This window comes from Lissotriton helveticus, chromosome 9, assembly GCF_964261635.1.
Source record: "Lissotriton helveticus chromosome 9, aLisHel1.1, whole genome shotgun sequence".
Taxonomy (NCBI): Eukaryota; Metazoa; Chordata; class Amphibia; order Caudata; family Salamandridae; genus Lissotriton; species Lissotriton helveticus.
Window position 1 is genome coordinate 629,271,150 of NC_136070.1, and position 15,090 is coordinate 629,286,239.

Below are 15,090 nucleotides of genomic sequence, written 5' to 3' on the forward strand. Positions count from 1 at the left end.
CGTGATTGGGTACTGCAGGCATGACCAGCGTTCTGTTGGCTTGTGGCATAGAATGAAAGCAGGACATCATTATGACTTTAAGGCCCTCATTACAAGCTGCCTTTTAATTCAGGCGGCTCTGGTACCAGCAGTTAGAGGCCCCATCAGATTTCTGAGATTTTTGTAAACACTGTAGATCACTTAACTTTCTCAGAGAGATTTCGGCAGCTAAACGAAGCCAAAATCTCAGGTGAAAGTCTGGTCCAAAGTGAGGAATTACTGGAGAATTGGACATGGAATTTCCAATTTGCTGGGTAATTTCTCATTCCTTAGCGCACCCTCAGGCTTTTAATTGAAATGGGGTGGATTTTCCCCACCCTTGGAGTTTCCGGTACCCTTGTGTCGGTAACTCCACAGTGGGGTAAATATGGCCTATTTACTGGGTGCTAAAGCGCTGGTATTCTCATGTTTCCTCATTTCGAAATATTACATGTGTGTTGGGATGAGAATGTCACCTGCATGGTATATGGGTGTTATCCTCTGCCTTGAGTGTTCATCTGTGAGTATATCTAGTATCCTGACTTTTATATTGGCCCTGGTGTCACATGGAGAAGCCTAAACTTGTTTCAGGAGGAGAGGTCTTAGACCAGCCTTATGACATGGAGGGGCACACCCCATGTGCCCTCATTACAGACAGTGGACTGCTGTCCCTGTCATGAGTATAGCACATAGCGCGTTGGTGGCATTATACCTTGTTTGAATGGAATAGATAGTGTGACCAGATCTTTCCATTTGTGTCACCAGGGTGAGGCCTACTGGACCACCTGTGAAAAGTTGTGGTTTTATTTGAATGCCAAAACCCTTGGGCTAAAGCAAAAACAACAGCTGGGTTGCACTCTGAGTAAACGATAATATATACCAATATGAACTGGAAAAACAAAATATTATTCTAGAGTGTGCACCCTCTGTGGAGGCTCTGTGAGGAAGGTGGTGACAAGGCTGCCTCTAGACATTGTATGATCCTTTTTGTGTAGCAAAAAGCATCTGGTTATTCTTCCAGAGTGCTGCCATTTGGTGGAAGGCAAGTTTGAAGGGCGGGACTGTACATTCTATTGTGAAAGGTGAGGAAGTCTTTAGGTGAGGCCTGGCTTTTGCTTTTTTCCCTGATTACAGTTAGGCTGATGACAAACAGGTACAGAAATGTCATACTTCCTTGTGCCTCTGCTGTTGGTGCTCTGGAAAGAAGACAGTCCAGTTGGTGCCTGCTGTGAGAAACATCACCATCAACAAACACTGTGTTTTGGATAAGAGCCTGAAAAGTACACAAGAAAGGAGAATAACCCTATAGCAGTTCTATAGTTTGAGACAATGGATCCACATTGCCTCTCTAGAGGTTGTGTTTAAAAGTGAAATCCCACTCACGCCATTTTGTTCCAGTTCTGAGTTCTACATGGTCAAGGAATGGCTCTTGTCGTCTTGACCGCTTCCTTCCCAAAGTGAGGGAGGTATCACCTGAAGTCTGACAGGTCTACTGGAGGAGCTGTGTACCTTCCATGAAGACACCTGTGTGCCCTGCAGGAGAAGAGCCTACCCAGGAGGAGAGAGGTCCAGGACGTCCCCAGTGGCTGGTAGATGTCCAGGAAGAAACAACCGGCCCTGGGGAATCTCGGTAGTGCACCCCCTAGTCTCTCATCTCAGTTCCTGACGGTAGCCCGTGCCTTGCAACTGCATAAGTGTGAAAGCTTGATGTGGGCTGCAACAGGTTTTACTTTCTGCTGCAGGGACAGTGTGATTGCAACATCTTCTCCCACTTGAATCACTATAATAGTTTGACCAGCCAGGGAGTGGTGTCTATGTATGCATGTCAGAAATTTAATGAGAAAGACAGCACTCTGGGATGCTGTATCAGAGTAATGTGATTGTGAAACTGAATGTAATTGTTAACAAGGGGAAGACTATAGTCTCTATGGAAAGCAGCTTGAGCAGCCTGGACATACACATAGAGGTAAAAAAAATCAAATTTGAAGGGCAAAATCGGATCCTGCAGGATGCAATGAAGATGCATGCTGTCAGACCTAGCTCAGGGGTGCCACAGGGCAGTCAGGGGCTACTGTACCCCAATCATGGTCGGTGAAGATGTTTGCCACTAGAGACCTAGCGCTCGTCCTATGATGGCACTGTACTTTTCGCACTTGACACTCAGGGAAGTGAGGATGAACAGTCACAGACTTCTTAGGGAAATAACATAGGGGAAATTGCTCTGAACTCAACAGCTAACTAACAGACACAATAACGTAATGTACAGCCCAGTGATTGTATTTCTGTAAAATAAACTACGTTAATCACACAGCAGAACTAAATGCTACACAATGCAATTTGAATAGCAAATATGGTGTGGTACCTCTGGTCACCATCATCAGTGGGAGCTACACCCCCTTCACCTCGAGTACACTCTCCTATCCTGGTGACCCTCTCCGTTATAATCCTGGTACTCTGTGGCAGAGGTATGAATTAGGCACAGATTCAGATTACTTTATGCTGACCCACAGATTCATATGAGCAATCAGTTCACTCTTTCTTACCTTTGTTATAGATATCAGCAGAAAAGTCTCAAGTCCTCATACTTGAGTCTTCAGCGCATGTTACATTCTCTCTCTTACGAGCACAGGCGGAAGCCCACATCACTTACCTTGTTGATTCTGCAGCAGTCATGGGGAGAGACAGGGCCGTCTTAACAGCATTATAGGCCCCCGGGCCAAGCATTACACTGGGCCCGGCCTACCAAACCACTGACAGGAATAAAAATGTAAATTATCGATAAAAGAAACTTATATTAATTAGTACCTCCTACAAAATAAGTGTTTTGACATTAAAAAACATTCTGTACAGCAAAGATTAAATGGAAAAGATGCAGCTATTATCAACAATGCTACCTCAAAAAAATGTAAAATCCTTTTCCATTTGCCCATCAACGCCTCACAAGCACAAGTCAGACTGGAATTCGGTCTAAATAACCAGATGTATGCTCGAAAGGGACATATAATTAAAGTCTGGTATAGAATAAAAAACAACCAAGACAACTTAATGTCCCAGTTAATTTGGAGATAAATTAGTGGCAACATCAAATCACCAGCTTGGAAACACTTGGATGCGGCCTTGGAAGAATTTAAGCTTAAACGGTTTGGGACTCCTCTATTACTCAGGAATCATTTAAGAAAATTGTTAATAAAACAACAGATCATTTATCATTGCTAAACGACAAGGCCACTTTTGCAAAAAGGAAGCATGCATGGCCCATAATAAATGGTTTTACAAATACCTGAACAAGCCATGGTCGCGGAAAAATAAACAAATCTTTATTAAAGCACGTTTTGGTGTACTGCCAGGTCTATGCCATCTACCACCTTGGAAAACGCATGAAAAGGATACTGTATGTAGGCTGTGCAAATCTGGGGAGGTGAACATTTTCCATCTTTTATGTCTCTCTTCTGAACTGATAAATGAAAGAGCAACTGTATTAAAGTCTATTTAATCAAACAGGGGTGAGAACTTGCAGACAGGCACTGATCGTATGTCTTTCCCCAGAGGATTTACCTTTGAACTCTGCTCTGGCAAATTTTTTAACTAAAGTGTGTTAAAAATTAGAACTCCAGGAAACATAAAATTAATAATTACTTTATATTCTGCCCTTTTAAAATATTATTGATTGCTTTATCCTTATCTTATTGTAAAGGATTTTATCAAAAATACTCATCATATAAGATGTATTCCATTTTAAAAGAATTGTTGCTATTTAAACTGTATATAATGGATCATTGCATGAATTTGTTTTATTGTAAGATTTTAATTAATCAAACAATAAAGGATATATATGTCAGAAATTTGATGAGAAAGAAAGCACTCTGGGATGCTGTATCGGGAAACATCGTTTACAACGCGGTATTTACACCGCAGTGCCTTTATAACGCTGCCATTACAACTCAAGTCGTTACTACGACTTGCGCTGGATGGCGCTGTTGGGCAAGGAATGTTGTAATTTTATATTCCAACACCTTCCCTACTGTTACGTGGACTGGTGTTGGAATATAAAATTATAAGATTCCAAAATCCGCGCCCTCCAACGCAAGTCGTTGTAACGACTTGCGTTGTAAAAACAGCGTTGTCAAGTACCGCGATCTTTTAGATCGCGTTGTACTGACATACATCCGCTGTATCAGAGTAATGTGATTGTGAAACTGAATTTAATTGTTAACAAGGGGAAGACTCTAGTCTCTATGAAAAGCACCTTGAGCAGCCTGGATATACACATAGAGGTAAAAAAAAATCACATTTGAAGGGCAAAATCGGATCCTGCAAGATGCAATGAAGATGCATGCTGTCAGACCTAGTTCAGGGGTGCCACAGGGAAGTCAGGGGCTACTGGACCCCAACCATGGTGGGCGAAGATGTTTGCCACTAGAGACCTAGCGCTCGTCCTATGATGGCTCTGTACTTTTCACACTTGACACCCATGGAAGTGAGGATAACTAACAGACACAATAACGTAATGTACAGCCCAGTGATTGTATTTATGCAAAATAAACTACTTTAATCACAACACAGAACTAAATGCTACACAATGCAATTTGAATAGCAAATATGGTGTGGTACCTCTGGTCACCATCCTCAGTGGGAGCTACACCCCCTTCACCTCCAGTGCACTCTCCTATCCTGGTGACCCTCACCGTTATAATCCTGGTACTCTGTGGCAGACGCATGAATTAGGCACAGATGTAGATCACTTTATGCTGACCCCACAGGTTCATATGAGCAATCAGTTCACTGTTTCTTACCTTTGTTATAGATATCAGCAGAAAAGTCTCAAGCCTCATACTTGAGTCTTCAGCGCATGTTACATTCTCTCTCTTACGATCACAGGCCGAAGCCCGCATCACTTACCTTGTTGATTCTGCAGCAGTCATGGGGAGAGGCAGGGCCGTTTTAACAGCATTATAGGCCCCCGGGCCAAGCATTACACTGGGCCCTGCCTACCAAACCACTGACAGGAATAAAAATGTAAAATATCGATAAAAGAAACATATTTTAATTAGTACCTCCTACAAAATAAATGTTTTCACATTAAAAAAAACATGCTGTACAGCAAAGATTAAATCAATACAAATAATTCTGGTCTGTGCATAGATTCGCATGCGGCCCCTATGCTCGTGGGGCCCCCAGGCAACTGCCCAGCATGCCCATGCGTTAAAGCGGCATAGGGGAAAGGTTGTGTGCAGCTCGTGTCTTCGGCATGCACGATGACCTCCCTTTAAAATTGGATTTGACAGACAGATGAAGTTCTGTGGGTCATGTTGTAGTGGTCATAATGTCCTTGGGAGTTGTAGCCCTCCAATCTCCGAATGTGGGCAGTATGTATGACAAGACAGTTGCAGCCACCACCATCCCTGGCAGTAGCAGCCTTCTTAGCCACTGACCTGCAACTCAGCTTCTTCCATTGTTGACAGGGGCAGCACAAGATTGTGGCCTGCAGTGATTACCAGGCATGCATGATGGTCTTTGAACCTGTGAAATATTGTGGGTGGGAGGGGAGAGATACCTGTTGCCCAGCTGTCAGCATGGGTCACCCCTAGCATCGATATTTCTCTCGAATAGTCTGTTTTCTTTGTGTTTTTCTCTTGCTGGCTAGGCTTCTCCTCCTTGACAGTCCCATTACTTGCAGAGCCAGTCAGATTCCTTCCCTGTCTCAGAAAGCAGGCTGGCTTTTAGGCATTGGGCAGATCCTGGGTTCCTCCATGAGAAAATGCAGACTTCAGATGATAACCCTCAATTCTGAAATACTGGCTATCATGCAGACACCAGCCCTGGTCTCACAGGAGGCCTTTGACTACTCTGTGAAGTATTCTCTTTCTTGGTTATGAAGAACTTGGAACTCGAATTAAGTGGGCAGTTTGGATCACACTTTTATGCACATTTTCCACACAGAATTTGGATTCCCATTCCCATGCTATAGAACCAGTTGTATTTCAAATGTAATTTCCAGTTTGCTCTCCCTACACAGACTTTGCTTAAATTGATGCTTCTCAGAGCAAGTAGCATATGTCTGGTTCCAAGTAAGAAGTACCCAAAACACGTACGCAATAATGTGAGAACTCTCTGGATGTCATCAGCCTTCTTGAATCAGTAATTGGGGACAAACACAAGTGCAGGCCCAACTAGAAACATCCTCGCCTTGATAAACAGAAACTGCTGCCCCCCCACACTTCTACCATCAGCCAAATAGCAGTGTGCAGGAGAACTAATGAGCTGCCACTTCTAGCCATACTCAGTAGCGGGTTCGAAGGGGAAATGTATGTTGAGATGTGGGGACAAAGGGGCATATTATCAAGCCTGGCCATATTGGATTATCGCCGCTTTAGCGTCCGTTTTCGGCCACTAAGCGGCTATAATTATATTGCCCTATTAGCAAGCTGTCGCTAACTGATGTTAGCAACAGCTTTTAAGCGATAGCGAGCGGTTTGGGGCTAGCTTTGCATGTCAGCGATATTTATCGCTAATGACATGCAAAGTGGGCGTACCCAACCAGTTAGCGACTGAAAGCAGTCGCTAACGTCGCTTTCGCCTATTAGCAAGGCAGGCGTAGCGATGGAAATATTCACGCTAAGCGCGAATATCTCCAAAAACAAACGCCTGCTCAGACCAGTTCTTAGCCATTATATCCAATGGGAGTTGGATATTTTGGCTAAGTCCCTGTTAGCGATAATGCGTGAATATCGCTGGATTCTCAGCGATATTCTCGCATTTCGCTGCTAACGCCTGAAATGTTATCGCATTTGAGATAAACGTTGCTAATAGCACATTATCTCTGCGATAAAATCAGGCGAAGCACGGCGATAGAAAATATGTCGCTAAGCTTAGTTAGCGATAATTTTCACTAGTTTTTGATAATAGGCCTCTTCTTATCCTACTCACACAAATTGTGAAAGCCACCATTGTTCTACAAAATCTTGCAGGGAGTTTACACGGATGGTCATTATATGGTTCTTCTGTTTATCTCCTCCAGTCTACTCTGTTCAAGGACACATATGTGTTTCACCAGCTTGCCATTTGTACTTTCAAAATGAACAACAGCCTTTTCTAGTTACGACATTCTGGGGTTCGAGGCGGAGAACCCTGACTGACAAACTCCCTGTTTGTCCACTCTTTTTAGAGAAGGATGAACTGTCATGTTTCTGCCTGTGAAACCTCCTCTAACTCTGCTGCTGGAAACCTCTGACTGACGGCCCAAATCATATTAGACCACTGGACAACGTACCATCAAATACACTCCTTTTTTAGAGCAAATTTCCAAATATATTTTTTTCCCTATTTGGGACTGCCAGACACAGCTTGGCGGTCTTCAACAGGAAAATACATAAATTACTCCCACATGTTGGAAGAAAACTACCAGGACTTTTAATTTGTGTTTCAATACCAGACTCCCACTTTCGCAGAAGGGGGTACATTAAGAGGTTCTTGCATAATTTCTGCACCACACGTTACCTGCCCATTTGGAATTATAAGGTCCATGGTGAATTTGCAGACCCAGTAATTCTCACCCAGGGCCTTGGGCTGAAATCAGCTGAAATCTCAGAATGAAAATTCGGAGCAGAATGAGTAATGACCGGGTAATAAGACTCAGATTACCCTGGCAATTTCTCATTTTTCAAGGGAACCTCAAGGCTCTTGTTGTAATCCCTTTTTACTCCACCAGCTGGAGATCATTCTGAAAGACGGATGGACAGATTTAATGGGGCCAAATAAGGGGCACTCATTATCTGTTGACTCGACTACAGAACTTCACAAATGTAACATTATCCTGAGGCGAATATCCCCTTTATTGATTAATTCCAGTGTCCTAAGAATGTGTTATTTATAGGTATGTATTAATGTGTTTTAAGGTAAGCGTTTTACTGAAGTGTCAGTCGTTGTGTTTATAGGGGATATTACTGTAAGGCAAATAGTCAATTAAATTGTAAGGCAAGTCTGCTCTATACATTTGTTACTGAATGATATGTGTCTTCGTAAGAACTATTGCACTTGAGGTGGAAGATCACTCTTACCTTTAAAGCATATATTTCAAGCACAATTTGAACTCACACCATTTACATCGTTCTGTTTTGCCACTAATGATTATAAGATGGGTCACATATAGACCTATTAACCGGCCTCAGGACAAAGTTTGCAATCATTTTTTTTTTTTTAGCTAATTATTGGATTTCTTTACAGAAAATGTCCAGGAGGAGATAGATCGTGTAATTGGCCGGAATCAAAGCCCATCCATTGAACACAAGAATCAGATGCCCTACACGAAGGCAGTCATTCATGAAATACAGAGATTTGGTGACGTCATTCCTCTTTCCCTCACTCGCGCTGCTACAAAGGACATAGAGTTTGGAGGATACAAGTTCCCGAAGGTACAGAACACATGCGAGGGGGTTTAACGCTGTGAACAGAAAGAAGGGCTTTTAGTTTGGATAGCACTCTCTCCTGTAGTGCATGAAATTAAATAGATGCTTTTAAATATGTATGCAAGTTTTCCAATTATTAAAGTTGGGGACTCTGACCAATAAATTTAATCTTTTTGCATTGAAGACTGGTGACATTTCAAAGTACTGGGTCCTAAAAGTTGGGGAGACGTTTTATATAGTGAGCATGAGTGAGCAAGCCTAACTGATTGGCATATGGTTGCATAGGCCCAGTGGACAAACACTTCCATTGTACATATTCATGTGTTAAATTGACACATTGTAAACAGTGAACTTTGTAACACATTTTGCTTGCACATCAGTGTACTCTGGAAATAATTGCTTACATGTATTTTTCCTGGTAATTACATTATAATCCCTTAGAACACGTTGTACAAGGTACTCCGTGCAAATTGAATTATGGATTGCTGTCTGTAAGCGAGAGTCCTGGGTGGGTAGAATCAGCAAGATGTGGCTTATCTGGAGCTCAGGTGCTGAATGCATGGGTTTAGTTTAATATATAGCCACATGAGCCCTTGCTTAGGCAGAGGAGCATTTAGACAGGCTTGTTGCGTTCGCCCAAACTCTTGCTCACCTGAATTGCAGCCCTTTCCTGAGAAGGATGACTGACTGCATGCTGTACACCAGACCTGGCTGTTGGATGATACATATCAATTAACAACTAGAGAGTAAGGGCATGAGCAGGCACTCCTGTACCCCAATCAATATTTTAACAACAACTAAGGAGTGACTAGGTGCAAATGAACAAAGAATAATTCAACAAAAGGTTTTTAGTGTCTTTTTCTTTATATTTATGCCTCTTAAATCCCCCCGCAAGAACAAAGAGACCCCTATGGAGAAAAATATTCCCAAGGGGAACCAAAGTCCCTGTGTGATTTCCAGGGGGAAAGCAAAATCACATCTTTTTTGTAAAAGGACCCTCACTCACCACTAGTTGGTGACATGCTTCATCATTGGGTCCCCGCTGGGGTGGCCGAATGCCTCCCCAGCGTGCTACGACGCCTGATCTACAGCGGAGCGGGATGTGGTGAGTGCAACAGTGCCCAAATTAGGGTGTGAGTGTAACTGTGGGTGCAAAATTAAAAATACAAGGTGGGGCATGTACAAAAATCTTAATACCGACCAACCTGTATTAGGTTAAAAACAAAGTGGCGGACTACAAGGTTCTGTTTCAGGAAACCTGTGTCCTTTAACACAAATAACTGGTCAACATGTTTCTGCTGTAACAACTGCAAATTCGCTCAGCATTCGTCAGGACCTAAATTAAGTCCTCCGGTGGTGTACGCGCATTATGGCGCACCCTCCCGTGAGGCTCTAAATGTGAAAAATTCTTTTTGAAGTTTAGACCATATAATATTATTCACGGTTAGTCGCCGTGATAGCTCACTGCGATTTGCAGGAGCACAAAAAACCTGTGGAGAGGGAAAGAAAAAGACAATACAAAATAACACATAATGACACACACTGACATAGAATAAGCTCATCGTAATAGCAAATTATAGTGCATAGCACAATGTCAGAATGGTGTCAAAGCCATTATTTTATTATATTAGGGTGATCATTCCCAGGCACTCTGAAATTCACAGAGAGCCTTCAAGGTTTTTGATGTCCCCCATCGGTAAAGTGAAAGACTTTTCCACCCCGAGGTGACTTCAAAGGCTGTATTACAGCTGCTTTTATTTAATATAGGCAGGATGTAGAGGGAGTATGCTTTACTCATCCTGACACTGCCAAAAGTCATAATTAAAGAGAATGTAGCTATCGTGCTTCGTCCTGAATAGTATCGTGCCTCTTCTACTAGTACCTGGAAACCCAGTGAAAGAAGGGGCCCCTGGTAAGATTTCAGTGGTGCTTTTAACAGTAGCGACATACAAACACAAACACTCACGTTACGAGAGCAATGGACTCTCCTCGTGGGTGGAGACAGCTCGGGATGCCTTCATGCGGTGTCTATCTCAACAAAGGGGAGAGAAGATGTTATCCCACGGACAGAAAATGTTTTCCTTTGTTGCCGCTAAATCAAATTAGAGCTTGTGACTTACTTCAGCACTCGCGACTCCCCGCATTATACCTGCACTCTGAGCTGCTGTCTCCCCGGAAGTGAGGTGTGCATTCCCGGGATCGCATTTATCTTGCAGTGCGAGGAAGTTCGGATCACGTGGGTAGCTTAACGTAAAGTCCTTTACGCTAGGCTCCAGCTCTTAAAGAGGTAGTGTCTGATAATATGCCTATATTCGGGGTTCAAATCCCCAATGAGATAGATGGTGCGAATATTATAGTAGTATAGACAATACTCCCTAAACCATGCCAAAATTCATAGTGCCTGATATTAGTTAGTGTAATGATTAAAAGAGTGTCTTACATATGGATTTTTAAGTTCAAGGCTACAGGCCGGCAGTCGGCTCATCCAGCGGGGCCTTGGAGATACACTTGAGTCATTGCGCTTTAGGTCACCTAACTTATCCCAGTCGCCGGTTTTGCAAGATGGTATGTACTAGAAAAGGGTCATAAATTGGGGTACTATCACCTAATAAAGCAACCACTTCTTCTTTGGAAAAGGAGAGACACTGATCCTCCATGGTGGATTGATTTTACAGACAAAGCTCTTACGCTACTTCAGAAAACTTAAACTCTCGCAGCTGTGCGCTGCGCAATATATATCAATTAACAACTAGAGAGTAAGGGCATGAGCAGGCACTCCTGTACCCCAATCAATATTTTAACAACAACTAAGGAGTGACTAGGTGCAAATGAACAAAGAATAATTCAACAAAAGGTTTTTAGTGTCTTTTTCTTTATATATATGCCTCTTACCTCCCCCCGCAAGAACAAAGAGACCCCTATGGAGAAAAATATTCCCAAGGGGAACCAAAGTCCCTGTGTGATTTCCAGGGGGAAAGCAAAATCACATCTTTTTTGTAAAAGGACCCTCACTCACCACTAGTTGGTGACATGCTTCATCATTGGGTCCCCGCTGGGGTGGCCGAATGCCTCCCCAGCGTGCTACGACGCCTGATCTACAGCGGAGCGGGATGTGGTGAGTGCAACAGTGCCCAAATTAGGGTGTGAGTGTAACTGTGGGTGCAAAATTAAAAATACAAGGTGGGGCATGTACAAAAATCTTAATACCGACCAACCTGTATTAGGTTAAAAACAAAGTGGCGGACTACAAGGTTCTGTTTCAGGAAACCTGTGTCCTTTAACACAAATAACTGGTCAACATGTTTCTGCTGTAACAACTGCAAATTCGCTCAGCATTCGTCAGGACCTAAATTAAGTCCTCCGGTGGTGTACGCGCGTTATGGCGCACCCTCCCGTGAGGCTCTAAATGTGAAAAATTCTTTAAATTATATAAAAGCAGCTGTAATACAGCCTTTGAAGTCACCTCGGGGTGGAAAAGTCTTTCACTTTACCGATGGGGGACATCAAAAACCTTGAAGGCTCTCTGTGAATTTCAGAGTGCCTGGGAATGATCACCCTAATATAATAAAATAATGGCTTTGACACCATTCTGACATTGTGCTATGCACTATAATTTGCTATTACGATGAGCTTATTCTATGTCAGTGTGTGTCATTATGTGTTATTTTGTATTGTCTTTTTCTTTCCCTCTCCACAGGTTTTTTGTGCTCCTGCAAATCGCAGTGAGCTATCACGGCGACTAACCGTGAATAATATTATATGGTCTAAACTTCAAAAATAATTTTTCACCTTTAGAGCCTCACAGGAGGGTGCGCCATAACGCGCGTACACCACCGGAGGACTTAATTTAGGTCCTGACGAATGCTGAGCGAATTTGCAGCACTAGTGAGACAGTTATTCACTCACTAACACACACACATACACACTCATCCACCCATACAGTCCTGCACATATGCTGTCTTCAAAACACATACAAAGATAGAGTCAGTCATTCATGCATCTATGTGCTAAGTAATACCCCCACCAAACCATACAAACACTCATACTGATACTAAGAAAAACATCTAATAACCCATATACATACACATGTAGCTACTCACCAACCCATGCAACCACTTATACACAAAGTGAAACAATAATACATATATTTAAATATGTAAACATTACTCACTAATATATGTATTCACTAAGATACACTTAATAAGGCACTTAACCAATCAATTTTTTTTTAAAAAACATCCATGTAAACACTTATTTAAACATTTATTCTTCGATCAACTTTTACATATACATATATAACACATATTTATTTTTCAGAAAGACACACATTCACTGGATGGTGTCATCAGTGATGTCATGAGTGATGTCACTGACCATGTCATGAGTGATGTAATATGTGATGTCATCAGCAGTGTATTGCAGGCGCGCAAGTTATAGTGAGTCCAACTAACTATAACGTGGGAATTTCAATGGTTTTATGCGAGTAAAATTTCCTGGTAACTATAACTGGTGTGAAACCTATGGTTTTTTCAGTGAATTTAATAGGTTTTTTAAATGCTAATTCCTAACTATAACTGGTGTGAAACCTATGGTTTTTTCAGTGAATTTCGTAGGTTTTTTAATAGCTAATTTCTATTTTATAATGAATCCTATATTGTATATTTATGTAATTTTTTTTTGTTTTTTTGCCTTGGAGCGCTCCCGGTGCGCGTACCGATGAGCGCACCGGTAAGCGCCGTCTTGCGGCGCGCCCCGGTGCGCATACCGGGGAGCGTCCCATTAGCGCCAATGCCGCGAACGAAAACATCATCGTGACGTATCACGTAGCCGCGTGATGCGTCTTATGACGCACCGCGTAAGCGCTTCTGGAAGCGCCCGAGCGCATACGATCGCACAACGTAAGCGCCCCCGGGCACGCACCGGGGCGCGTAGCGTAAGCGCGTCGGGTCATGTGACCTGAAACGAACACTTTTCATTGGTTCAGAACAGTTTTGGTTTCCAAATGATGAAAGCCTGGGTCATGTGACCTGAAAATAACACTTTTCATTGGTTCAGAACAGTTTTGTTTTCCAAATGATGAAAGCCCCCACCTTTTTTCCTCATTCTCACTTTGTTCTTTGAGTGAGGAAGACCTGCTTCTATTGATAGAGAAATGGCTACATTAGCAGCAGCAGCTGGAGCATCTGCCCCACTACCACCACCACCACCACCACAAGGGCCACCACAACATCACATTGGTGGTGAAGAAGAAGAGGAGGAGGAAGAGGAGGAGGATGAGAGAAGGCAGTTCCTGCCTGAAGACAATCCCCCATATAAACCAAAGGAGCACTTTATATGGGAGTTTTTTAAACTCCCAAGGGATGCAAAGAAGGTAAATGCTGCAAAGGTGACCTGTCTCATCTGTGGCGCTGTACTATCCAGGGGGAACCCTGCCAAAAAATATTCATTTGGGAATCACACCATGATTCGCCACATGCAACGATTGCACCCCAACAACTATTCTGCGGCAGAGGTGAGAGAACTGTGCAGAAACCTTCCCCAAACGTCTTCCAGAGCCTCAACAAGCAAAGAACTCACTCCATCGGGTCCAGAGGCAAGGGAGATGGTCCCAAACATACAAACCAAGTTTGGTCGATACAAAATCGTTTGTACATTGTGTGGAAAAACTATTACCTATGGTGAGCAAAGTATCACACTCATCAACCTTGCTGGTGATAACCACAAGTGCCCAAAAAACCAGAATTTTTTCCTGATTTTTTTTTGCTCCAGTTGATCCGTTTACAATTCCCTGTTTTTTGCTTCTCCCCATAAAAAATACAAAAAAAATATAAAAGTGTTCAGAAAAGCCAAAAAAAGTAAAAAATGTTTTAAAAAAACAATTAAAAAAATATAAAACAAAAAGAATAAAAAAAAGTTATTTTTAGAACTACCTCCAATTTATAAAAAAAACTACATTTTTAAAAAACTCTGTCATTCTTTTTTTTCCAGGGTACGTGCACCGGTACGCGTACCGGGGAGCGCACCAAAAAAAATAAATAAAGGAGTGAGCATGAGGGAAAGACACAGAGAGAGTGATGTTAAGAGAAAGAGAGCTAGAGGGAGCAACACAGAGGGACTGTTTATTACATAGTAAGACAGAGAGAAGGTGTAATAGGGTGTAAGTGAGAAAAAGAAAATGAATAAGGAAGCGAAAGAAGGGAAGAGAGAGGAAGAAGACTAAAGCAGAGGTACTGGGAAAATGTGAGTGGGTGTTGAAAGTAAAAGGAAGGACAGTAAAGGATGGGGAATGAGGGGTAGTGACGGAATCAGAGTAAAGGAACAACAGTGAGGGAGGGTGAGAAAAGAGCAGTGAGTGTAAGTAAAGAGGGGTGAAAGAGGGTGGATAAAAGTGAATAAGGGTAAGTTATGGGGAGTGACAGAGAGAAAAGACAGAGAGAGTAAAGGAAGGAGTGACTGAAAGGGTCTGAGTGAAGCAGCAAAGAAAGGTAAGTAAGGGAGTGTGGGTGAGTTGTAGGGAGTGAGCATGACGAAAGAGTAGTGACAGAGTGAGGGGACAGAGACAGTGACGGTAAGAGAGGCAGAGTGAGGGAACGGAAGTGAGGAACTGTGAGGACAGACGGACTGAGAGAAGGAGTGAGAGGAGTGAAGTAAATCAGTAAGGGAATGA

At 42.6% G+C, this 15,090-nt stretch overlaps 1 protein-coding gene across 1 annotated transcript in view; it reads left to right on the forward strand.

Moving 5' to 3' along the window:
- Positions 1 to 15,090, forward strand: part of LOC144781711 (cytochrome P450 2F2-like) — a 797,810-nt gene that overhangs the window by 671,977 nt on the left and 110,743 nt on the right. Inside the window, exon 8 of the mRNA XM_078660686.1 lies at positions 8,242 to 8,429. Coding sequence (XP_078516812.1) covers positions 8,242 to 8,429 — 188 coding nt within the window. The remainder of the gene's footprint in view (positions 1 to 8,241; positions 8,430 to 15,090) is intronic.